The sequence below is a fragment of the Lagopus leucura genome, unplaced genomic scaffold, assembly GCF_019238085.1.
Source record: "Lagopus leucura isolate 7727_CA_CO unplaced genomic scaffold, USGS_WTPT01 Super-Scaffold_73, whole genome shotgun sequence".
Classification (NCBI taxonomy): domain Eukaryota; kingdom Metazoa; phylum Chordata; class Aves; order Galliformes; family Phasianidae; genus Lagopus; species Lagopus leucura.
This window is the reverse complement of record NW_024962252.1, coordinates 86794532-86819609: the sequence shown is the minus strand read 5'-3', so window position 1 is coordinate 86819609 and position 25078 is coordinate 86794532. Positions and strand designations below refer to the sequence as shown.

Genomic DNA, 25078 nt, shown 5'->3' with positions numbered 1-25078 from the left:
GCCTCCGAACACAAAGCCACAGGCAAATTGTGGTGCCCCAGCAAAGACACCGTGCAATCCTAGAATCCTTAGGAAGTGGAAGGGACGCTTCCAGTTCAACTCCCCTGCAATCAACAGGGACATCCACAGCTAGGTCTTGACCCGTTTTGGTTCTGATGCCTGTAAGAAGCAAGTGAGCTAACAGCTGGGTGAGAGCTGGGGAAGGTTAAGCTTGTGAAGGACTTGGAGGCACACAGCAGTGTGTGTCATCTTAATTTGCCCTCTGGCCAATTGGAAAACTGACAGCTGCCTTTCACCAAGCAGCGTGCTTACCTTAGTGACAGTCAGACTGCTCAGCAGTCACAGCAGAAGTCCTGCGTTGCCAAGGAGCCTACACCCCAACTGGGCGTCAGCACAGCGTGACCACACACTCGTATGAGAGTGCAAGAGTGGAACAATTGCCCAAGAGAGCCAAAAATCCTCTTTGGCACTGCAACAGCTTTCCCTCAGTGCTGTACAGTTCAAGGTGAGCCTCCTTCAGGAATCATTTTGTCCTCAGTCTTAGGAAAGTTTCTTCTCATCTCTCCAGGGGAAAAGCAGAAAAGGCAAATGCTGTTCCCTGTCCATCTGAAGGTTAAGAAATAAAGTGTTCAAGGTGCCTATGAGCCCTTCTCAGCATCGCGTGCTCCACGAGCGTGCTTCAGATAGCATCACCTCCACACGCTGCAGCTGCCACTTTCTACAGCGCTGTGGTTGCACTGCCCAGCGTTCATGAAGCAGCACGTGTAACTGGGAGTGCTTTCACATGAGCTGGGAAAGGCCTGAACATCCTTCAGAAGAATCCACAAGGGGTATACAAATTAAAATTAAGAATTAACAATACACGTTGCTAAGTCAGCAATCTGGAGTCGCTGTATTCAGTACCGGGTACAAGTGATCATACTTGATCTCAAACATGAAGTTCTGTGCTCTCTCCTACCAAAAAAACCCACAGCTTGCACAGTTCTGAAGGTAGATTTAATTTATTTTTTAATATACAAAAGACAGCTTCCAAGTTTCTAGTCATTACTGGGCTGTTTGTGCAGGACAAACTTTAAATACTAAAATACACAAGGCAAATTGAAACAAGCTGTTTCAAACTGCTCAGAGGTGTGAGCTCAAGCACATATTTGCAATGGCTTTACTCTGTACAATCAGTTCTATGTTGCAATGACTGTATATAAAGATATAGTACACACTATTGTTTTCATTGTCAATTTACAAGAGAAAAAAAATAAATATTTTCCATTCTTACTATACATTAACACTTCGGTAGAAAGTTACAGCTGTTGTGTTGGCATGACCTGCAACTCCAGAAGGAAAAAGGACATGCATCTACTAATTCTAAACTATGAGTTGGTAATAAATTACAAGGGATAGGTATCAGCCAACAGCATACAGATTATCTGAATTCAGAACATTTGTGATTCTTGCTCTAAAAAGAAAAAAAAAAAACAAACAAAAAAAAGTAATAATAAATCAAATATTGCAAAATACAAAAGCTAGTGGCTTATATTATATGAAAAAGACAAACCATGTATGGTACAGCTTCTTCTTCCTCCTCCAAATGTTTGTGAATAACAGGCTTGTGGTTTTAGGCAAAAAAAATGAAGTAGTTCAGTGAGTCCTTGCACCCTTCACACATAACTAGCACCGTAAAGATGCAAGGACTTCAAACACCTAAATCCCATGCTTATAACTAAAGCATGCATTTTGTAGAGTTTGTGCATTCGTACGTATTTTGTTTATTAAGGTTACTGTGCAAAAGATTATCAACCACTGAAGGTATTTCTGTAATTCTGTTAAAATTCTAAGCAACATTCCTAAAAAGTTCAGCAGGTTTGTGTGAGATAAATGAAAGATGTCGCTCTGGTGGTTCACCCCTCACTGCTCCACACAGACACCGTACCACTCGGTTGGCAAATGAGGAAACAATGGCAGCAGCCTGAATGTCCACTGGAGGGGGAGGAAATGAGTTCACATGCATTGCAATTTACTTAAAGAAAATGCACAGATGTTTTTGAAATGGCACAAAGCTTAGTACACATTGATGTCTCAGTGCAAATACATACAATATATATATGTATATAGATGAGGTACCAATTTATTCAGGCCAGATCTAATTAGATGTGCCTTACGACCACTCTTCATTTCCTGTTGTCAGGTGCAGGCTAACAAGCTGCGCTATTCAAGTACAATTTAAGTCAGATCAATGTATTCTTTAACTGCTTTCATTACCAGATCATTGTAATTTCTCTACAATGTGGTTTTTGAGATTCCACTCCTCAGAGTGCTTATTTTTAAAATACACTTAGTGTTAATACTTCATTTTGTTTTCAAAATTTGAGACTTGATTATGAGAAAGTTAAAACTACGTAAACTGGAACAACAGCTACAGCTGGCTCAATACTTGAATCTTGTTTGGAACTTGAACAAGTACTGTCAGAAGGGAGGAAAGCAGTTATTGCTGTTTGGGAAACTTAAAATAAACAAACACTAAGGCATGGATAGCACTGTTTCAATGGTCACAATTAAACAGATACAAACCAGCATTCTGCCTACAGTCAGTCCTTTTGCATTTGAACGCTCTGCAAGTTATCTACAGCTTTCTCTTCTAAGCAACTAAGATGACATTTACATGGAGATATGGACTTAAAGTGGCTAACAGTGGGACACACGCAGCTTTTCAACTCTGGTAATTCCTTCTTCAGACGTTCCAGTTGCTCTACCTGGAATATATTTGGTTGTTCGGGATTCGAGTCGTATATCCTAAATAAACAAAAAAAAGATAACAGTTACCTGACAGTTCACAGAAATACTAGATTAAATCATTGCTGGTAATAAAGTAAGCCTAATAAAGGTTGTGAGTACCCCCTCCCTGGAATCATTCAAGGCCAGGCTGGATGGGGTTGTGAGCAACCTGGCTGAAAGGGAGATGTCCCTGCCTATAGCAGGGGGTTGGAACGAGGCAGTCCTAAAGGTCCTTCCAACACAAACCATTCTATGTTTCTGTGAAGCTAACTAAGACACCAGCAAGCCTATAAAAGCACAACGTTTGAGACCATTACCTTAAGTCTTGTCTCTAATCTTGCAGCATACAGTGTTGTGCCTTTTACACAATGGTTGATTTGATGTAGAAGAAGTTACCCACTGGTATTTACCCTTGTTACTCTTCTGAAAATATGTTTTCACAGTTGACACAAAGCAGCAGAAAACATTATTTTAGGCTTCAAACCCTACAGCCAAAGAACATCCTGAGTTGGAAAGGACCCATAAGGACCACTGAGCCCAACTGAGCTCTGCACAGCACCACCTAAACCCAAAACCAATGTCTGAAAGCAGTGTCCCAATGCTCCCTGAGCACTGGTACCAGGGCAGTGCCCACTGCCCAGGGCAGCCTGTTCCGTGCCCACCGCCCTCTGATGCAGTCCCTGTCCCTGACCCCCAGCTGCCCCTTCCCTGCCACAGCCCCATGCCGTTCCCTCAGGCCCCATTGCTGTCACAGAGAGCAGAGCTCAGCACCTGCAAGTTCAGAGCTTCAAGATCATTTGAACAGACTGTAACACACTACTACTACTGTGGATCTCTCTCCTTAATAAATTTTATTAAAATTCAGTGAAGTATTTCTTGCTAACTTTGGCTGGAGCTTGATCCAAGGAGTGAAGAAAAGACAAGGACAAAGGTAATGCCTCCTATTTATGTCCATGACAACTGACAGATACAGAGAGCTCAATAATACTACTTGAGAGAGCAGATTCTCAGCTACCAAACACTATTTCATTCCATCTCAAGCCAAATTCAGGCTTACCGTGCAATTCAGAAAACAGGAAAGGCTTACCCTGCCACCAGGTAATGCCTTAGTCACTAAGCAGATTCAGTTATAAAAATCAACTTCTGCTAGTTATTCCTGCATATATGCATGCTGTTACACTTATTTCAGTAATGCTCAGTTTCAGGCAAATAAAATGGCACATTTTAAAACAGATTTTTAGTTCTGACAAGTTTTTAAAATTCTTTTGCCTTTTACAGCAACTACATTTGCATTAGTTTTGGAAAACAGAACGCAGTGAGGAGCCTTGCAGCTGAGCAAGGAGCCATACTGAAGCCAGCACGGAACCCGTCTGCGGAGGAGAGACCAACGCACTCAGATTTCTGATGAAAAGCCTTCTGGCACACATGGCAGGCTGACTGGCTTCACCACTTCCATGCAGCTGGATGGATTACTGAACAAGCACTGCTCTGACTGTGCAGAGAGGATTATAAAAATCCCATAATGCAAATATAAGTTAGCAGCCACCCCGTCTCCACATCGGTATTTAGTAGATAGCCAGCTTCTTGTAGAACCTTGGGACTATTGATCTTACTAACTAAATTCAGCAGAAGGATTTCCCACACTATTTACAAAGCTTTTGCAGGAGAAAAAAAAAACAACAACCCACAATGCCCTCCAAAACCCTGCCTTAACATGCATCCTTTCTGCCAGTTCCAAGAATTTCTCTACACCAGGTTTGTATTTGCTCTTTAAGTAAGGCTACACTTCAAACAAAACAAAAACAACACAAGAAGCGTTTTAAGCATGATATTCAGCTTTTAGTGTTACAGGAGGATGTCCAGTCATATTTTCAATGCACTTTTCAGGGCCCAAATAGAAGCCTGGCTATTCTGGCAAAGCTGCACCTTTTTTTACAGACCATCCTTTTAACACAAGTAGTTCCAGCATTTTAGGTGTTAAGATCATTGAACATAGCAAAAAAGCAGAATATTGTCCTGTGAACAACACAAGACCATTCATTTTCAGTTTAATGACTTCAAGTACGTCTAATAATCCATTGCCCGAGTGGAGAAAGGAGTGGATGGAAGAAGTTTCTTCCCCTTGCCCCAGTGATATGGCTCCTTAAGCAGCACTGGCATTTGCAAGCTGCCCAGATTTAGTCTTGCAACTTTTCCCCATGCAGAACAAAGTCAGACCCCCCTACCTGCATTTGTTTTGCCCGACATTTGGTACCAGCAACTTCTGGTATTCAGGACACAGTTTTTCTCCCATCTTCACAACAACGTTTTTGCTCATCTTTACATGGCAGACTAAAGTTCAGAAAAACAGCGTATAGAAGTCATCTCTATCCAGACAGTACATGAGCTTTGACAGCTACCAGATGCTCACAAAAGCAGTAACTCAGGGCCATATCCAAGCAAGCTCAATTCACTGAAATCCTTATAATTGCTAATATTCTGGCTAACAACACTAGGAAAGGTGGTTTAGTAAAGCACAAGTAAATAGCAACATAAAATGCCAGGCTTATTAGCTTTACAATAACAGGCAAATAGCTTTACAACAATAGAACAGGTAACTAAAGTCCATGCATATTTCTAGACCTTCAAACAGCCATGTCCATCTGTCTCTCCTGACTACTTCAGTTCAGCGTCACAGCAGTACTGAATTTATCCACCTCTAAACTTCAAGCACCACAGAACACAGATTCTGTGTATCTCCTAATTGATGCTCACACCACACCTCTTGAAATTTTGGTAATTTAACTCTTGATATTAACTTAGTTCTTTCAAGTGATTTGAAAGACTGTTTCTTAACCCACCAACTCCAGCTGTGAGTGGAAGCACTTGCAGTCAGGTCTTACACTTAGGCATACCATCCAGGATTTGCAAATACCACCCACATTTCAAAGCATCCAGGGCTTAAGATGAGATACAATTTTCAGCAAGCGTCATGTTCCCTGTAAGGGGTATGTATTAAATTTAATTCTACTGCAAACTTTGGAGAAATAACTGAGGATTAAGGAAGAGCTTAGGAACTGGTATTATCTTTGTGGGAGGATGTCAGCAAGGTGGAAGAAATAGGAATGAGAGAGTAAGAAATGAGTATTATGAAGAATCTGGATGGTCTGGACAGTACAGGAAGGATAAAGATTTTTTTGTTAGGGCAAATCCACTGGGCAGTGTAGCCTATAAACAACAAGAAGGAATGTGTTACTCAAAACAGGAGGTGAAATGTGTTCTACTATCATGCTGTAGCTTTAACGCTCTAAGCAGTAAAGGACACAAGATGACGCTTCACAGAATTGTAGCCCTGACAAGAATGCAGTAGTATTTCAGTAGGGTTGAGCAACTGCGTATCCAAAAAGCACTTCCATATCTAAGTGGGGAAAGCAGCACCAAGGCAGAAATAAAGCTGTCGCCCATTTTACTACCCTAGTGCAGATTCCAGGAGTAATTACCAACTTGGAAAGACTGGATTAGCAGACATCAGAAGAACAGACATTTCCTAAGAACCACTACTGCAGTACAATTTGATTAAAACACAGTACCTGCCACGTTTCTTTCTCCATACCAGTCCAGAGATCTTTTTTTCCAGCCACTAAAAGGCCCTGAGTTTTGAGTTGTAAGAAAGACCTAACGTGCCTCACTGCTGTAGCCAGGAAGAGGACTTAACGCTTCAGTGATGTAAGTCTGAAGCTGATCCCTAATGCAAAAACCTTGAAATTCCTTTCAAGGAATTGGTAAGGGGCAGACTTCCTACAGCACAAACAAGACCACCAACAATCCAGATCATCGCTGGGCCCACCTACCTGGGAGGGCTCTCGGTAGCTGACAAGGGATTCATGAGCATTAAGTGTTTTTGCACTGAGTGCCCAGAACCACAGGAGAGTGCATTTGTCCTGCTTGCTCTATACATCCTAACTTGACATTCTGTTTTCACTTGAAAAAGAACAGAGCAGAACCCCTGACAAATAAACTTCCAATGCCTTTTTATCCCTGGTCCAATAATGTGCAAAACAACTCCCTTTGTAAAGCAAACAGTTTGAAGGCTTGACACTCCTCTCAGTTGGACATCTTGATTACACCCAATGTCTTCCCACTTACATATTCTTTGTTTTAGATCTTCTGCCAGAGAGATTTCACTTTTTCAAGTTCAAGATTCTTCTGGTAATGCAAATTGAGCACTTTATGTATGTGCAGCTATTTTCTACTATTAGTTTTATATCTTCCATGACAAAGGACTGAGGTCTCTGATATTTCTGAGAACCTCAAGTAACATCTTTGTTCAAAGATCTACCGCAGACATTTGAAGTCCACCTGAACTGCACATATCCATCAACTGGTTTCTGAAGTGATCACTTTCAGCAGTTTGCCCTGAGAGTCACACCAAGCTAATTTCAGTACAGAAAAGTAGTACAACTGCACATTCACAGCTTTCAAACACAGGTAAAGAGAATGCTGGGGAAAAAAAAGAAACTGATTCATTTAAAAGTTGTGTTAACATCTCCATCGAGGACGGTAGAATGCTAGAAATTTCAGTCAGGTGGTTAAATAGATCGCCCTCACCATGTCAGGTACAGAGTTTTACGACTGTCAGGAATGTTAATAGCTTACTGACAGTGTATATTACACACTAGCTCTTCAGAGCAACACATCATATTACATACGTATTTGCTTAGCCACAGGACAAGCAAAAATTATTTTGATTCATGTACACAGCTGCATGAATACAAATTAACACGTGTCTCCTTACCTAGGTTTATGTTCTTGCTGTGTTTGCAGTATTAAGGAAGATAATCTACACCCAGTCAGTCAAAAAGGAATGTGAAGTTTCCCAGGATTCAGTATAGCACAGTTTCATAAGCTTCATTATCATTTTTTTAAGCACAATATGGTACCTGTCATATATTAGCCCATGAACACCATATTCTCTCAGCTTCTTCCTGTTATCTGGATCATTTGCATCATCACCCCATGAGAAAATAACTAAGCCTTTAGATATGGCTCTTTTAATATACGATGGATTCCTCAGCAGGTCTTCAGAGTGCACGTTGACTCCCTGAAATACAAAAACATTTCCATTAAAAAATTAAACTTACGTTTCTCAGAAGTTCTCTCACTAGCATTTTTATCCACTGACACTTACAGCTCCTTACAATTTCACATAAATAATTTAATACGAGTTCACTGATATCATTTTTTAAGTAACATAGACATTTAAAGAGAAATTTAAAGTAATGATCACAATTTTGGCAGTTGTTCATGTTAGAATTTCGGCAGTTGTTCATGCTAGTATGAGTTTGATGGCAATTTTAGGCTAAAAACAAAGGAGATGGATTTACATCAATTGGTTGTAATTCCATTTGGTTTTATTGCATAATGATACCAGAACTTATCAGCTTACCAGCAAGTTTTCAAACTGTGCAAAAGTAATGGCAATTGGAGTTGTACGAGATCTAAGATCCATGAGCTCAGGATAGAGCTTAGATTCTCCTTGGGTGAGAAATAACACGGGATACTTATTTTGTTTGTGTCGAACCCTGTTATTAAAAAGAAAAAGTTTCCCAGTAAGAAGTTGTTTAAAAATCATGGAAATTCTACTTTAGTGTTTAAAAGTTCCCCCCTTTAATGCACGTCCATTTAATCCCTATCTGGTGCAACAAGACAGTACTGTGTTTTCATACTAACCTATGTGACAAACTATTCCAGCTGTCTGTTGCCATGACAGATTTGTACTCAAATTTGTATACAGAGTTAAAGTGAAGGCAGAGGTTGCGGTAATCTCTGACCCACACCCTCAAGATGTTTATACAGAATCCTCAAACACTGCCCAGTTCTCTATTTTTCTTATCTGCATAACAGAGTAAAATGAAAATTCACGGTCAGAATTTATAATGCTTAATGTACATTAATGCTGCGTTCTTCGAGTTGAATAACAGCAGTGCAGTGGCTTGAAGTGAAAACAGATGAGCACAAAGCTGTGGAATTGGTGCGCTGGTTTGCAAATGAGGCTGGCATACCTTCTGATCACAATTGGGAAAAAAAAAAAAAGAAATAAAAGACTGTGATACCCTAAGAAATCTGGGCCTCCTTTTGTTACAATTAGACTTGTCAGGACAGACTTCAGCATTCAGGAAGGCACCTGACAAAAAGAATCCACTTAACCTTCATTTTCTTATTTCATTTTCGGCACAGTTCTGATGGCAAAGGGGTTTAAGTTTCTTGTTTCGGTTGCCCACTACTTTGGCACCCAACTTTTACATCCAAATGGAACTTGTTAGTTATCTTTTGATCATTCTTAAATCCAAAATAAATTTGATCAAGTTAAAAAAAAATAAAATTCCTCTCTTCTTAACTTACATTGTACAAATATCTGCATTAAAAGAAGAAAAAACAATTCTCCTCCTCCCAGCATTCATCAGAACAGTTTTCAGAATAATATCTAAAAAGAGGTTCATATCAAAGTAAGTTGACAAGTTGCCATCCCACTGTCCATCCTGTAAAAAGAAAGGACAAGTTTCAGCCATTTTAAGTAACACTTACTAGAATTATTTTAACAAGCTATAGTCTCCTGCAAACAATTCTTGTTTGGCTTAGGTTGAAAGTGTGAATATATCAGTCACTCCTTCAGCTACTGAATGCCTGTTACAGCTCGAGAGGTCTGTCAGTTTGAGACTGCAGCTGAATCCCAACAGCAGGAAGATTCACTGAAAAACCCACTGTTTTCCTGTCCAATGGAAAAGCTGCTACGAAGTCTTCTTTAATTTTGAAAATTCATGGGAAAACCATGAAAAATCACTATTATAGCCCATCCCTGGGAGGGGTAGCATGAGCCCATGCACAGAGACTTCCACCTACCACTGCACTTAACTTCTCCCACTCCAGACATCCAGTCTTAGACCTGACATCTGTTTCTTTCTGGAGTGAGCACTAAGCGATCCAGTCCATAGTATTCTTATTCCTGTGTTGTGCTGTAGCTGACCCTGCACCAGGCCATCCTATTACTTGAAAACTGTATTTGCATATGATCATTTGCTGTTTTAAAGACAATGGGTCATAAAAACCCAAACAATTACATTAAAACAAAACAAAAAAATTTTTTGTAGCTTATAAAAAATTGTCACATCAAATTACAACCTTTAGCCAACGTGCATCACCTGTACGTTTATTTACCTTTTGTTGGCAGATCCATTTTATTTCTATGTTGAACCCAACATCTTCCGAAACTGACTCCAGAACCTGAAAATATTTCATTATGAACAGACTGTACAGCAAAGAGGGAGAACTAAGTACTATTAGGTAACTACTGGGATAATACGCTGGGATTTAACCTCAATGGGGGCTAAGAGCTGATTAAAACAAATCAGTTTAAAGACAGATATAAAGAAATTTGTCAAAATTTTGTCTTACAGAATTTTGTCTTCAAAATGGATTATAAAAGTAAGTCAATTCACCTTAACACCTATGATTAAGTGCCTCATTTGTACTCACAAAAAACGTTTTGTATTTCTCTACAAAGTTGGGTTTTTTTGAATGTAGAAAGTATCTTCAGTAGGCCACAGTCTGAAGCACGAAAATCATGGAGTTTAAAAGGTGATTAAAAAAACAAAACTTAGAACCTTGAATGGCGTGCAGACTATTAAGTGCTGGAAAGGAGCCAGCAGCCAAATAAAGCCTAAATTCTCAATTCCACCGTAGATATTGGATAGCTAAATTAAAAATGAGCATCTCTCACTATGTGCTGCAACACTGAAAGGAAAATACACGTTTTCATGTTCCTTAGTATATAGCAATAGAGATGATGATTAATTCTTACTCTCTGTAGGGAAGGAAATGGCTGGGTCTCATAAGCAGAGTTTTCTTCTTCTTTAAAGGATGCTGAAAAGATACAAAATATTAGATAAAAACAGATTGCAGCACTCCTAATTCCAGCAAGAAAATAACAGTTTGGCATCACAAGGTCTATAAGAATGAAAAATGACATCAGGTCTATATTTTGACTGCCATACTCCACCAACCATGTTGCCAATTCTTATTTTGGCAGTGGGAAACTCCTCCCCCCCCCCCCAGTGTTTATCAGACGGAATTTCCTCCATGCTTCACTCACTCAGCCACTGAATCACATCCAGTAGAAGCAGCCTTGCCTGTCAAGCCTTATTATTATTTTATCTTTTCTGAGACAAGTAGGATGTGTGAGGTACTTGCCTCATGGCACTGTCCCCATAAAGGAGATGAATTACAGCCCCAGATTTACAGCACCAATAAGACAATCTACAGCAGTTACCAAAGCTTGCAAAAAACTGCCAAAAAAGTAGTTAGAGAAGCGTAAGGTTACACTACATGCAATTATCTTGCTGTTATCTTATTACTCAAATACATATGCAGCTATATATGCATCTTCTACCCTCCTGTCCCCTCTCCTCCTGAGGAAGAACTCCCATCCAGGTATTTACATCCTGCCAAAACCAAACAAAACTTAACTCTACAATCTGCACAAAATTCAAGAAGCTACTTAAGTGTTCAAGAGGCCAGACGTGACTGGAACAAGTCACTGCAACCACCCAGTGTCTCTCATGAACCCCAAGGCTCTTGCCAACTAGTACGCACCATTGTGATCTTTTACTTTCAAGGCAGTCACGTGAGCCAGCTGTAAGACAAAAGAAGAAAGTTACAAGTGCTTTACCCACAGAGATCTTACTACAAATAAAACACAATTTATGATTTTTATTTTATTTATTCTTAAGTTCAAGGTTCCACTACAGATGCGGTTTATGTAACTAGAAATTAAATTGAACACATGATTCTTGGTTCAGCAACATGCTTCCCTGACTAAGGACAGGCATCTCAGCTTGGTCTTCAGTAGCAAGTCTTATTCTCCAGCTTCCTTTTATGTAGGAAGGCCTTTTCTGTTTTGGAGATACAGCAATACCCAATGGAAATTATTAATAAAGTTAGTTCTAGTCAGTCTGTTTAATCCACAGTGTTGAATCAGAGACCCTTCTAAACCTCCACACGCACCCCCACGGAGGAAGCTGGCAATCTGGATCTCCCTTTTAAGTAGGGAAATTTAAGAACTAGATAGACCTGGTGAATAGCATCTTTTCTTCAAATAGTCCAAAGCACTGGCTTTGAATGAACCTTACCACCACTTTCCCTTTTTTTCCTCTTCTAAAAAAAAATAACATTAGCATAGAGCACAATGATATGGATCTATTCTAGTTGTTTGGATGATATTTCTCAAAAAGACAAAAAAACCTGAGTAACAAAATTTAATCAAGCTGTAATGATGTTCCAGAAGCACTGTGCTTGGAATTAACTACTTGTTCTACTTTTATTCCTCTTAAAGCATATACTCTCCCACATTATTTACAGCTACTCCAGAAACCAACACTACAAATCCCACACCCAGCATATCACAACAGCCAAAGTAACAGTACCTTCAGTAACTGCAGCTGATCAAATGTGAGCTCCTTAACTGCAATCTCAAACAACTCCAAAGGCTCTGTATCCAGTTTCTTTGAAGAGAAATAATACGTAATAACAATCGCTGAAAAGTATAAAAGTCTGTATGCTTTTAGTTGCCTTAATGTTACTGTATTCAAGTTTTCCTTCTTACAAAGATACAAGTCATGTCACAAGTCAATTTGTTATCACTCGATGCATAAAACCAGTGTCAATTTGAAAAAAAAAAAAAAATAAATCAGGATTTGGTCATTTATGCAAATCATAGGCTTCAACTCTTTCATGCTAACCTTCAATGAAAGTCAATGCACTTGTTCTGTAATAACTTGATCACTTATTCAGGGGAATAAAAGAAAAACAAAAATCCCCAAGTAAAGAAATTCATCAAAATGCTCCAAGGCAATTCAGCTTATTATTATTTGTCTGGTCTCTCAGAAACAAGTAAAAAGAGACACGTGTCCTGGTAAAACTGAAACAACCCCCCCACTGCAATGATCTCATGTTAAAAAAAATCACGTCAATACAATTCTCACTTCTCCTCACTCCAAAGAAATTTGTGTTCACTAAGACAGTACTGACTCAATGTATGCCACATATGTACTTCTCTTAGAGTTCCATTCCCACAACTGTCCCAGACCAACTTGCTATAAATTGCTATACTGCAATGGGCATGAGGGGTTGATGACAAGTTGGCACAGAGAGCAAAGAGAACTTATCTTGCAGCCTATCTTGCTATGCTATCTTTGATTTTATTGCCAATTCAGGATATCTTTCAAGGAATAATCTATGTAGATGAGCAGCATTACCATTCACTACTGAAGTTATAGTACTCTCAGTGCTCACAGCAGAAAAGTTTTGGTTAACAACTGCAGCAGTTGGTAAATTAAGCAAGGAAAGGAACAAGATGCTTGCTTTCACGTCTTCTTTTCTACCCCAAGCATTTCATTTAACTCCTTTCCCTCTGACCCATCAAGCAGTTCAAAGCAGTTCTTCAGCCTCACTTACAGCCCCCACAAGATATGAGGTATGTTGTTTATCTGACAGCTAAAGGAAGATCAAAATGCAGAGAAAAAAAATGGAATCAAGAAAGAATAGGAAAAAATTAATGGCAGACAAGCCATTTGTAGCTAACCCAACTGTTCAGCAACCTCCTAAATGAAGATTTTTATTTCTTCCAATGTTTTGCTTTCCATCTACTGGCCTCTCTTATAATGCAAAGCAGACTTTGGTTTGACCTATGAAACATTTTTAAGAACATTACTTCTTAAGACAAATATACCATGAAGTATCAGCACAGGGAAGAAATCATGCTGAGAATCATACTGACTACCTCTCTCTCAAAAAAAAACAATCCACCCAAAAAACCTCACCAGAAGGTCTCACTCCTGACAACCGAAGGGATCCCAAGAGACGTCACAGATTACAGTGAAGTTCTCTAAATTTTTCTTTCAAACAATAAATAAACAAAAGCTAAGGAGTAAGTCCAATAACTCCAGTTATCATTTAACTGCATTTGAAATGCTGTTGCTATCAAAACGAAGAATTCAAGTTCTCAGCTCAAGTTTATGCACATAGTAAAGCCACATTTCCATTCCCTTCCATTCCTTGAATATTCAGAATTATTTCTATGAGGAACTATTTTAGTTTGTGGAATGGTCACACTTAAGTTACAAACATCATCTCATCCTTACCTTTTTCATGGCCATGCAACAAGTGAGATCGTGGTATACAATGGGCACGTGATCTTTAGAAAGATGTACATCAAATTCCACATACGCTGCTCCCTAAAGAAAACAGCAAAAAGCCACAATAGAACAAACAAACACTTTGCTGCTAACGCACAAGGCCTACAGAGTGGCACAACACACAGGAGTACAAGCTGCCAAATATTCACAGGTCCTGGACATCAATCCAGAAGTTGAACGCAATGCTGGTCATTAACAATTACATCATATTCAGCAAAGGGTTAAACAAAACAACGAAACAAGAAAATATTTTCTTTAAGCCTAAATAAAAGCAAAGATTAAAGCAAGACTCTAAGGATAATCTTTATGAAGGCAGCCATAGGAAGAGAGAACCGCAAACTTTTCTTTTCTTTTGACAGATTTTGACTGTCTCTAAATGCTCCTTTCTGTGAAAATTATTTTTGTAGCAGTGGCTATGAGCCGTTTCATTTTTCAGAAACAGTAGGAAGCATCTGGTAAAAATGATTATTTTAAAGTCAATTTCTGCCTCAGCACACTTTTTGTGGGCTTTTCAAAGCTAGCTGTAAACCTGCAGCACTCTCTTAGAAATGAAAAAGCACTGTTTGAACAGATTCTTTGGTAATGGCAGTTTTCATTTGCACTGCAGTCAGTGTGTGCTTCAGACAATATCTTCAAATTGTACTTCAAAACTCACCTGAGAGAAAGCTTTCAGCTATGACTCTTGGAGAGTCAGCAGTTAAGAACTCAATAAATGGAGTAATAATAATAATGACTCTACTCTCACCTCTTTAAGAACTTCAGAAGATGCCTGGTAAGAAACCACATTAGTGGAGACATACCTGAAAAGTCTAAGGAACCCCAGTAGTTCAGCAGCAGGTGACCTCATAGCCACAACTTACTGTATGCAGATCTCCAAAGAAAACAGGAGCTACACAAGGAATGTCCTCCATAGGACTCAAGCTACTCTGCTATACTGTCTCACTGTTTCTTTGCCTAGCTCAGTCTTACCTCAGATCACTTCAGTGACCTATTTCTGAAAGAAAAAAACTGACTGCCTCTATTATAGAATTAAAGAACCTGAGGCTAGCATCTCCAAATTGAAAGTCTTACATCAGGAGTCAAGCTCTCCATTGTAAAAACTACAGGATCAGAGAATCGTTGTATTCTAGAAACTCAGCTCCTAAGTTCTGTTTTGGAGACCAGATTTAGATACTCAGCTGTCTCCAAAAAGTAACTTCACTGCCCGAGAATATGCTGACTGACTTCAGAAGAGCCAAAACTTCTGAAGGATCATGAACAATTTTGAACAAATACGCTTCTGCAGGGTTGAAGTTAAAATTTCCCTGTATTAGAACAACATTAGAACACGTTACATAGGTCATTATTTCCATGGAAACTATGACAGACACAAAGAGCACAACAGCACTATTTGACAGAGCAAATTCTCAGCCACAAACACTTTTTCAATTTGGCCACCACCATTAGCTATGTATTTTCACCAGCAATGAACAAGAGACTTCATGCTGCGCTTGTATAAATCTGCATGGTCATCCAGACAGTGATTTGTCTTTCAGGTCACTGTCACGATGCACCACTCAACACCTCACTGTGTTCACACCCACTGTTTGGTCTCCAGAAGCATTTAGGAAATGTCAGTGAATACCAGTAGCTGTGATTTTTTTTTTCCACATAGATAGGGGAATTCACAGAATCACCCGGGTTGGAAGGGACCCCAAGGATCATGTAGTTCCAACCCCCCTGCCTAGCAGGGCCACCAAACATACACATTCAGATCAGGTTGCCCAGGACCCCGTCCAACCTGGCCTTAAACACGTCCAAGGACGGGGCATCCACAACCTCCCTGGGCAGCCCGTTCCAGGGCCTAACCACTCTCCTAGTAAAGAACTTCCCCCTAACATCCAACCTAAATCTTCCCTCCTTCAACTTGGATCCATTTCCCCTAGTCCTGCTGTTATCAGCCCTTTTGAAGAGTTTACTCCCCTCCTGGGTGTAGGTTCCCTTCAGGTATTGATAGGCTGCCATGAGGTCACCCCGCAGCCTTCTCTTCTCCAGGCAGAACCACGCTTTTGCCTCACACACTTTTCCATGTCAAAAACCATTGTGTCACACTGCCCCCCTGCTGCCACCTGTCAGACAGCAACAAAATGCAATGGGATATTGGTGGGAAGGTTCAACTTTTACTGCCATACCACCAACATCCACCTCTAACATCATGGGCCAACATAACAAAATAGGAGCAGCCCCTGTAGATGGAAGGTTTTTTTTTTTTTTAATAACTTAAGAACAAGAGTTTAAGCTATTACTTTCCTTTGTATTCTCCACAGTGTCTCCATGATTTGATGCCTTTTTTTAAATTTAAAAAAAAAAAATCAGCACATTTAACACTCATCATATTGAATCATGAAAATTAAACATGGCAGCTACACAAGTACTGTGTTTACACAAATGTGTACATACATGACTAGCAGCATTCCTCAGAGAAGCTATAGTGTTCTCTTGAACCTTAGCAAGTCTGAAATAACAGCAAAGGAAAAGGTTTTATTAGATGCATGTCACAAAAGTACCTCAAAGCAACAGAAATACAATTAAGTGTTCTACAGGACACTCACATTTGATATTGAAGGGACTTAAAACGATTACGAGTTGTAGCTCATAATTTGAAATCAGCTGCTTCCCCAGTTGATACCCATGAAACCAAACATTAAATAATAATATCTCAGACTAGAGGACAAATGAACTTACTTAGCTGTTGTTGTAGAGTTTCCAGCTCCCCTGTGTCCAACATCGAGAGTGGTTCTTGGTTTCCAGTACTTTGCATACGAGGCCTTCATATCACAAGTGTATCCCTGGATTGGCTTAATTATTATGTAGTCCACTACAAGAAAAAACAAGAGCTTCATGTGTCAGTAGATAAGTGACTTCCAGTGAAGTTATCTACATTCATTTGTACCGCCTGTACCTCTGACTTTTCCAATAGTCTTCCTTGGATTTCTGCCCATAATAGCAAGTGTAAGAATTCCAGCACTCTTTCCAGATTCTGCAATTGTGGATGAGAGGAGGCAGGCAGAACCTACATGACCTGGGTGCTCATCATCTTGCACTACTTTCTCACTTAAATCTTCCTGAAAACAAACCAACCAAAACATTTACTGTTACACGGGGATGAAAATACTAACAAATTCTTACTTCATTAAAACCTTTCCTCGGCAAGACAGCCATTGATGCCACCAATCTCCCACACGTCACAGAAAACACAAACTTCAGGCCAGAACTGTTTTTGTGTAACAGTGTTGCAAGTTATGATCAGAAATATGAAATTGTTGGTGGAAAGTTACATATGGTCATTTTCAAAAACTCTTAGGTATGGTAATCTTTTCAGAGCACAACTGGATACAAGGAATAGGATCTCTTCTAAAACTTCCATGTTACATTTAGAGCAAAGAAAGTCAATTTTTTCTACATATGTTGTATATATATATGTACATAATACGTATAAAATACTATACATATGTATTTCATGTATGTATATATAGTACAATATACATTTTAAAAAGAGCTTTGCATTCATTTACAGGGAAGGAGGAGGTACGTAAGTAGCACACAGAACAAGTGCTTGATCAAGTCAAGGAGCTATAGCACCACTTTCCAATTTTAAGTGATAGAGGGGCACCTTTAGTCCAAACATTTTTTTAATGCATAAGCAGTATGAGAAGACAGAATTTACTCTCATTTGCAAAAAGAACTTAGAATATTAAAATATTTCAGGAAATACTTTTCAGGCAACTTGCAGATGTCATAGTGAGACTACATAAGCATGGTTCTAATTTGCACTAGCTAGTCCAGAGAAGTGTGTCATAAAGGCAAGATGAAATAGCTGCAATTTAACTAGTCCATGTACACACTGTTAAGATCTGAAGGATAAACAGAAATCATCTCTGGTAAAGGACACCAGACAAGCTAACCTAACAATACCACACACTGATTTGTACTAACTTCTAAACAAGCAGAACACACAAAATTTGCAGATATATTGCAAAATAACACTGAGATGACTTAATCCTCTCTGTAAAATGGCGCAGCAGCAAACTGTATCGTAATTTGTTTACACAAACAACATTCAAAAGTTCAAATGTCAGCCAGCAGCTCAATCCTAACAGTGAAACTTGATGCTAATTGACTCCACTAACTCCAGAATTTAAGATCGGAGTTGCTTCTAAGTGCTGAAGTGACATACCTCAAAAAAATCAAAGATTAATTCCAGGTTATCAGGCTCCATGGTTTGTATGGTGTATTCTAGCCATCGATCTGACTGCAAGGCATAACCACAGTCTGGCTGAGAGTGTCGGCATTTATATTCGTTGTTGCTTATTAAGGAGAACTCCACAGTGTTTGCCATCTTCTGAGGAACAGTAGGAGACGTTTTTTCTTGGCCCTCTTCATCATCATCATCTTTCTCCAGGCCTTCCAGAGTCAACTTCACTCTATTCAATCAGAAACAGAAAACAAATTGTTATAGGAAGAAATACCAGAGAATTAAAAAGAAGCTTCAGCAGAAGCTACAGAAGAACACAAGAATTATTTTCAACACCACCAGCTACAGGAAAGCAGTGCATACAGTGGACCCTGACAAGTTTAAGTTTGGAATTGGTGCTTTCTAAGTCCTTTTTTTAGTTTAACTTCAGTGCTCAAATCACTGCTAATACAGGAATGTGAGTAAACATGAAAACTGTAGTAATGGTCAGTAAAGCAGACTTCTACCACATTAACCAATGATTTGGGCTACCAAAATAGACAGCTTTTCTCCAAAGACTGATACCCATAAGTGTTGGGAGACTAAGCAAAAGCACCAGAAATAGCAGTAGTCACAGAATCACAGAATTGCAGGGGTTGAAAAGGACCTCTAGAGAACATCGCGTCCGATCCCCTGGCTAAAGCAGGTTCCCTACAGCAGGTTGCACAGGTAAGTGTCCAGATGGGTCTTGAACATCTCCAAAGAAGGGGACTCCACAACCCATCTGGGCAGCCTATTCCTCTGCTCTGCCACCCACAAAGTTCTTCAAAATCAACACTGAATGTTGACAGCTACTGCTAGGCACTTTTCTTGTGTAATTTTAGCCTCTGAATACAGATCACAAAAAGGATACTCTGAAGTAATTAGTGAGCATCTTGAGAATAATCATTTAAAACTAAACAGAAAGTTGTTTCTGCAATATAATGGACTGAGATGAATGACCTTCTCCCCAAGACTGAACTTAATCCTACATAGGACAAACATTCCAAATAACATCCAATTTCACTCATGTGTAAAATCAAATACATCAGTGATGGAAGCACATTTAAGCTATCTCCATCTATGTCATCTTAAAGCAGACAGGATACAGGGTTATATTTAGATGTCAACTCACTACCAAAATCTAACTTGCCTCAAAACAATTACAACCAGAAATTCTTTACACAGATTGGACATTCTGAATATCCTCACAGAATAAGACATCACAGTGTATTTAAACATACCCTACAACCTTGAAAAATAGCATTGCCGAAGGAGTTGACAGCCACAAAAACACTAACAGGGCAGATTCAACTCTATTTTTTAGGCAAATATGGAAAACGTGAGGTAAATTGCCAAACAAGATGAGCAGGCTCTCACCTAAACCTCGATGTTTTGAATTTCTTCTTTGATATCATTACAGGGGACTTCTCAGAATAATGCAGACGCAATCGTATTTCTGTTTGACAGGTCAGCCACCCGGCATCCACTGTTTCAATGCCATCTGTTAAGAATTGAGCAACAACCATTATAAAGGCACCTTAAAAGCTTCTTTAATTTCTAAAGGAGAACCTAGACAGTTAAATATAAATACAGATCCTCTGGCACCATCTTCCAGCCAATCCGCCTCTATCAGCTTTATTCAATAGTATTTACAAAGCAATTGCTGTGAACATCCTTTCACCTGTCTTTTCCAAGCTACCTAGAACAGGCAACAGATACATAGCAGTTCACTGTTTTTTAAAGGAAACCAATAGGAACACTGATCTATGCCAACTTCACATGGCAACTGTCCAAAGGAAAGCACCGAGTGCTTTGGCATTAATTGTACTTAGAATATCAACAGCTATGTGTCCAGAGGTACACAAAACAGTCTCACGTCCTGGATTTCTCAGTCATGGATCACCACTGACAGAAACTGCAAGTTCAAAAGCAATTCAAAACTTCTTGTTTCAACTGGCACAGAAATATCATCACAGGCAAGGCCAGTAAAGCAGCATAAGACTGGAGGACAGAATATGGTAACAGATATGATGGGGAAAAAGCACAGAGAAGAATCCTCAACCTCACCATCAGGAAAAGGAAATCTACAAAGGAGGATGGCCCGGAAGCACAAGCTGCCAGACCAAGCATCAAAGTAGATGCCATAGTTTTGAAGAGTTCCTAACAAAACATTACCTCTGATAGAGATGTGAAAGAAAACAAAAAAGCTTTGAGACAAAATGTGTAAGACATAAAAAGGCAACACAGGTGCCAAGGGACAGAGCATTAATTATCCAACACCAGTATGCTGACAGTCTTTCAGCTCTTCTTTCAACAAAGCAGAAAATTCATGTCTAAACTAAGTATTTCGCCATGTTTTTCAACTACCTTGTCAAAGATAAAAACATGGTAAAGATCAATAAAATTCACTTACTATGAATTCCGAAGTATCCATCGTCAATGGTCATTTCATTTTCTAGAATTGAAACGAGGGGACAAACAGAACGGAAGACACTAATCAGTATTAATACCAGCAGGAATTGCTGCCAAGCTATATGCTACTTTTCCACTTTGTTTCTAAAGAGCCTAATAAAAAGCACAAAAATTGAAACAGAAAAAATAAGCACGTTTATTGTAACCTTCTATCAAGTTTTTTCCAACTTCATGCATTTCATTCTGCAAGAAAAACCCATCAAGCCAAAAAATGCCCTAAGATTTGTGCTTGGCCTGAACTAATCTGAACTGAGGGAAAATAAATAAATAAATAAATAAATAAATAAATAAAAAATAATCAAGAAAGCTGCATGATTTCAGTTTGCTGCAGTAGTTTGCTGACATCTACATCCTCCTAGAACCTACAGTGATTTTCTCGGTAGTGTCCAAGCCCTTCCAATTTCTTGCAAACATACAAGAAAGCTGTTCTCCTGCACACTTACAGGTAAGTCTTATTGAGTTAGGCACAATCAAAATGCATATTCTGTCCACGTGACAGAAACCTACTCTAGGATGAAATAATCAAAATACTCAATTCACAGTTACTTTTATCCTTCCTCTCTCCTAAGTTTTAATAGCTGAAATCTTCAGGCACAGCATTAACAGAATTGCAGTAGCATACACAGGCTATGAGTTTCTCACAAGACTCAATAAGATCTTGTTGCTACAGCCATTAACCCTGACTTTTTCCTAGGAGGACTCATAATTCCATCCTCCATTTTTACTAACTATCAACCAACAATTTAGGGTCATAATAACCAAGAGCTAACATCCTGGTATTGCTGCATTTTCTTAAAGACTGCTTAGGAAGAAAGCCCCTATTTTCATGGAGACATGGGAAACCTAACTTCTGTGATTCAATTTTATTTTAGCTTTATGTTCCATTGAAGTATTAAGCATCCTAACCATAGAAATCTGCAGAAAATGTTTTTGACATTAATTCATTTACTGAAGAGACAAAAAGTATTGAGTATTACTTGGGAAAAAAAATCCTGATCGCATGGAATGGAATTATCTGAATTGGGAGATAAAGCGTAAAGCCTAAGAGAGGGCAGACTGCTTCCCTAATTAATTACTGAAAAACACAGAAATAACTTGTTTCAGGAATACAAACATTTAGCTGCATTAATTCAATAGCAATTATATTTGGAAAAAAAAAAACGTGATCATGCATTATTAAGTTTCTTTAATATCATCTTCTTCATAAAAGATGTATTTTTCCAATGAATCAGAAGATATGTGACAAATACTCTGTGTGGAGAAGTGGGGAGAAAATAACATTTCTCACATTCTAGAAGGAACAATGCATAGAACATGCCATTCTAAGCAGCATTAGAGATGTAAATTTCAGTCAAAGGTTATCACTTAAACACCAGCAAAACACCCAAATTCTCCCACCTCAGAAAAGCATTAGGAACTTGTATGCACGTCCGCATGCCACTCTTGCTTCCAGCAAAACATTTTTTTTGCTAAATTGCCATATAAATTAGCCATATAAATTTATTACATTAATTTTACTTAGAAGCCTATTTTTTTTTTGTTTGCATTAAAATTCTACTAATGATACAGTATTTAAACAAAACCAATAGTGAATTCATGCCCTCCCCCTCCCCACATTCTCTGGGAGGGAAAAAAAATATTTAAAAAAATGGATCCTTAGTCTCAAAGAACTGAGCTTAGAAAAAAAGGATTACATTTCAAGTTAAAAAAAAATAGCCCACATCATCTTAGGGATGGCAGCAAAGAATTCCACACCCACTTCATTTTTAAGTCACTGATTCATATATATACAGATAGATATATGGGGTTGTTTTTTTGAGAGTAAGGTCCATGTTGTGCAAAGAAAAGTTTATACCTCCAAAACATTAATAAACTTAACTATTTTATATCTATAATTACCAATCCCTCTAAACCAATGTGCAGCATATTAGCAATCTTATGCATATGCCTCAAACAGATGCAGTTTATGCCCATACCTAAAGGGGTAATTGATCGTGGTTGTAGATGAGTCTCCCACGTGTGAACTATGACTTCGCAGGGACCATCGATAGTCTGTAATTTAAAAGTTAAATGTCTACAATAATTTCTTTTGTTATATCTGATTTTCTACCCACGAAGCTCTTTGGGATGATTGTAAACTTAAATTACAGATTTAAAAGGACTAGGAGAGTGAGAGAGAAAGAGAGAGAGAATGAAATAAAGGAAAAAAAGGTCAGCTTGGCTCTTATCCCTGGTAACTGCTGCTGCTACTGCTGCTATCTGATCATTCAGGTCACACTACGTACAACAAAACTGTCAAAAGTCCGACAGAGTGGTGATGTTAGACAGAACTATTGCATCTTTACTGCTTGTAACTGCTATTCTGGACTACCATAGTCTCCTTTGGATAAAAAGAAACAACAACCAAAACAGTGTGTGAACTCATCAGGTGAGTTTTCTTCTACGACTACAATTCATGAACAGAATCCATATGAGCTGCATCTCCGCAGTTTGAAACAGTCAATCTGCTCATCAGTTAGAAGCTGCTGGGTCAGTTCTCCCCCTAGACTTACTCAACTCATTCCAAGTCTACATAAAACACTTATTCAAGCTGAGGTACAGAAAAACAAATTATCTGCCATCCAATTAAATCCTAAGTAACTGGAATTCGGCTGCCTCAGGAGGAAGAACACACTGATGCTGTGCTATCCACCAGCAAGGAAGCCCCCTGCAGGCCAATGTTTGAAGCAGAATAAATTAGGCTACTTTATACACACAAAAAAATTACCCTCTTGTTGACTTGCGTAGATTCAGTGAAATTCTAAATGCTTTCCAGGTTAAAACTTCAATGTAGCCAATGGCAATTGACAGGAAGAACATCCTGATCTCTAGCTCAGTCACCCTAGGAAGTTGTTTGGTTTCCCTAACACTGCATGATTGTTGCTATCAGCAAAAACTGCTGTCAAACAGCTGCCATTTGTCCTTTTGGTGGGCTGGTCCTAGGAACTCTCATTTCCAGAAAGACTAGCTACCACTGCCCACACCACTCATACCAACCTCGATGCCAGCTTGTGCTGGTACTGCAGGTTCTTGCTTAAGCAGATTTCAGCTCACGAGGCACATCCAGACAAGCATTCTGATACCCAGATCTGCTATCTCACAGCCCACTTAATTCTTAAGCAGCTGATGGGATTTCTTGCCCTGTATCAAATGCTATTAATCTGACCAAATTTTCTATCAAATTTGGAAGTGTGTATACTTCATAATCAAATCAGAATAAAATGCAAATGTTTAAAGTTTTGCTCTAAGGACATGATACACATACATATAAATAAGATGACACTATTGTTCTCAGTTTATTCCAGTTGTGGGGCAGTATTAATTCCCCTTTTCTCTGCCATTGCCAGAATACATGCTCCTGTGGAGTTACAACAGGTCTCTTCCCCCATTTTTCACAGACTCATCTTCATACATTCCAATCTCCATTTCCAAAGCTGAAGCCTTTGTTTGCCAACATTTCCTAACTACTAACGTTTCCTAACACTGTGTGCTGCTCTCCAGCAGCAGCTCCCATGAACAGCTGCAGAGTTGGCAGTTTGCAATGCTGGGGAACAAAGACTTGCCCTCACACGCATTAGGCTGTTTCCAGAGAAGGCAGGCAAAGGTTTCTACTTGTAGAAGCAACCCACATATTGCACTAAAACACAACGCCAGCTGAATAATTCCACATCTAACTTTCAGTTACTAAAATTATGAAAATAATTTGAGTAATATTACTTCCAGAACAAGCACCACGCACTGGATGCAGATCACTAAATTTCAACCCCTGAAAGGGATACATGGGATGGTTACACTTTTAATCCCACAATACTTTCCGTACTAAGAGAAGCCTAGCAAGCAGGTAGTGAATAGGCACAGACAAGACTGCACCCTCACAGTCCCTGATCAGACTTGGTGCTTAACTGCAATTCACTGAAACGCCTCTAAGATGTTTTGATTACACCCTACAGAAGTCCTGGTTAAAGTGAGGTTAGAGCACTGATGCAATTCCAATTACATACAGTGACATGTGAACAACAGTACAGCAGAAGTTAATGATGTGTCATCAGTATTCACAGTATGAAGATGGTATTTAAAAAGCCAGCTTGTCCAAGCAGTAGCTTAAATGACATGTCCCCAAGTGTCACTTCAAACACCCCTGTGGGCAGTACACTGACATTACACAGAGCAGCAATGTATGGCAAGGCCCATCTATTAACATATTTAAAAAATAAAACAGCAAATCCATTTGCCTTTTTGTTTTTAAAATAGTTACACTTATTTAACGAAAATTTAGGAGGCCAGTTCTAAGATTCCTGATCCAAGACTACACAAT

The 25078-nt window shown here is 39.0% G+C and overlaps 1 protein-coding gene across 5 annotated transcripts in view; it reads right to left on the bottom strand.

Annotated features, from left to right (window-relative positions):
- Positions 1 to 985: 985 nt before the first annotated feature.
- GPCPD1 (glycerophosphocholine phosphodiesterase 1) overlaps positions 986 to 25078 on the bottom strand; it is a 40623-nt gene continuing 16530 nt past the window's right edge. For 3 of the 5 annotated variants that reach the window (XM_042877595.1, XM_042877604.1, XM_042877615.1), the window contains exons 5-20: positions 22701 to 22776; positions 20666 to 20707; positions 19630 to 19753; positions 18214 to 18460; positions 16939 to 17101; positions 16722 to 16854; positions 16437 to 16491; positions 13944 to 14036; positions 12228 to 12305; positions 11398 to 11437; positions 10607 to 10668; positions 9964 to 10029; positions 9151 to 9287; positions 8195 to 8330; positions 7689 to 7849; positions 986 to 2787 (exon numbers count right to left, since the gene is read on the bottom strand). In XM_042877595.1, the coding sequence (XP_042733529.1) occupies positions 2583 to 2787; positions 7689 to 7849; positions 8195 to 8330; positions 9151 to 9287; positions 9964 to 10029; positions 10607 to 10668; positions 11398 to 11437; positions 12228 to 12305; positions 13944 to 14036; positions 16437 to 16491; positions 16722 to 16854; positions 16939 to 17101; positions 18214 to 18460; positions 19630 to 19753; positions 20666 to 20707; positions 22701 to 22776 (1818 nt within the window). In that variant the 3' untranslated portion in view covers positions 986 to 2582. Of the gene's footprint in view, positions 2788 to 4994; positions 5101 to 7688; positions 7850 to 8194; positions 8331 to 9150; positions 9288 to 9963; positions 10030 to 10606; positions 10669 to 11397; positions 11438 to 12227; positions 12306 to 13943; positions 14037 to 16436; positions 16492 to 16721; positions 16855 to 16938; positions 17102 to 18213; positions 18461 to 19629; positions 19754 to 20665; positions 20708 to 22700; positions 22777 to 25078 lie in introns of all 5 variants that reach the window. The other 2 variants (XM_042877626.1, XM_042877637.1) reach the window with 2 other exon arrangements.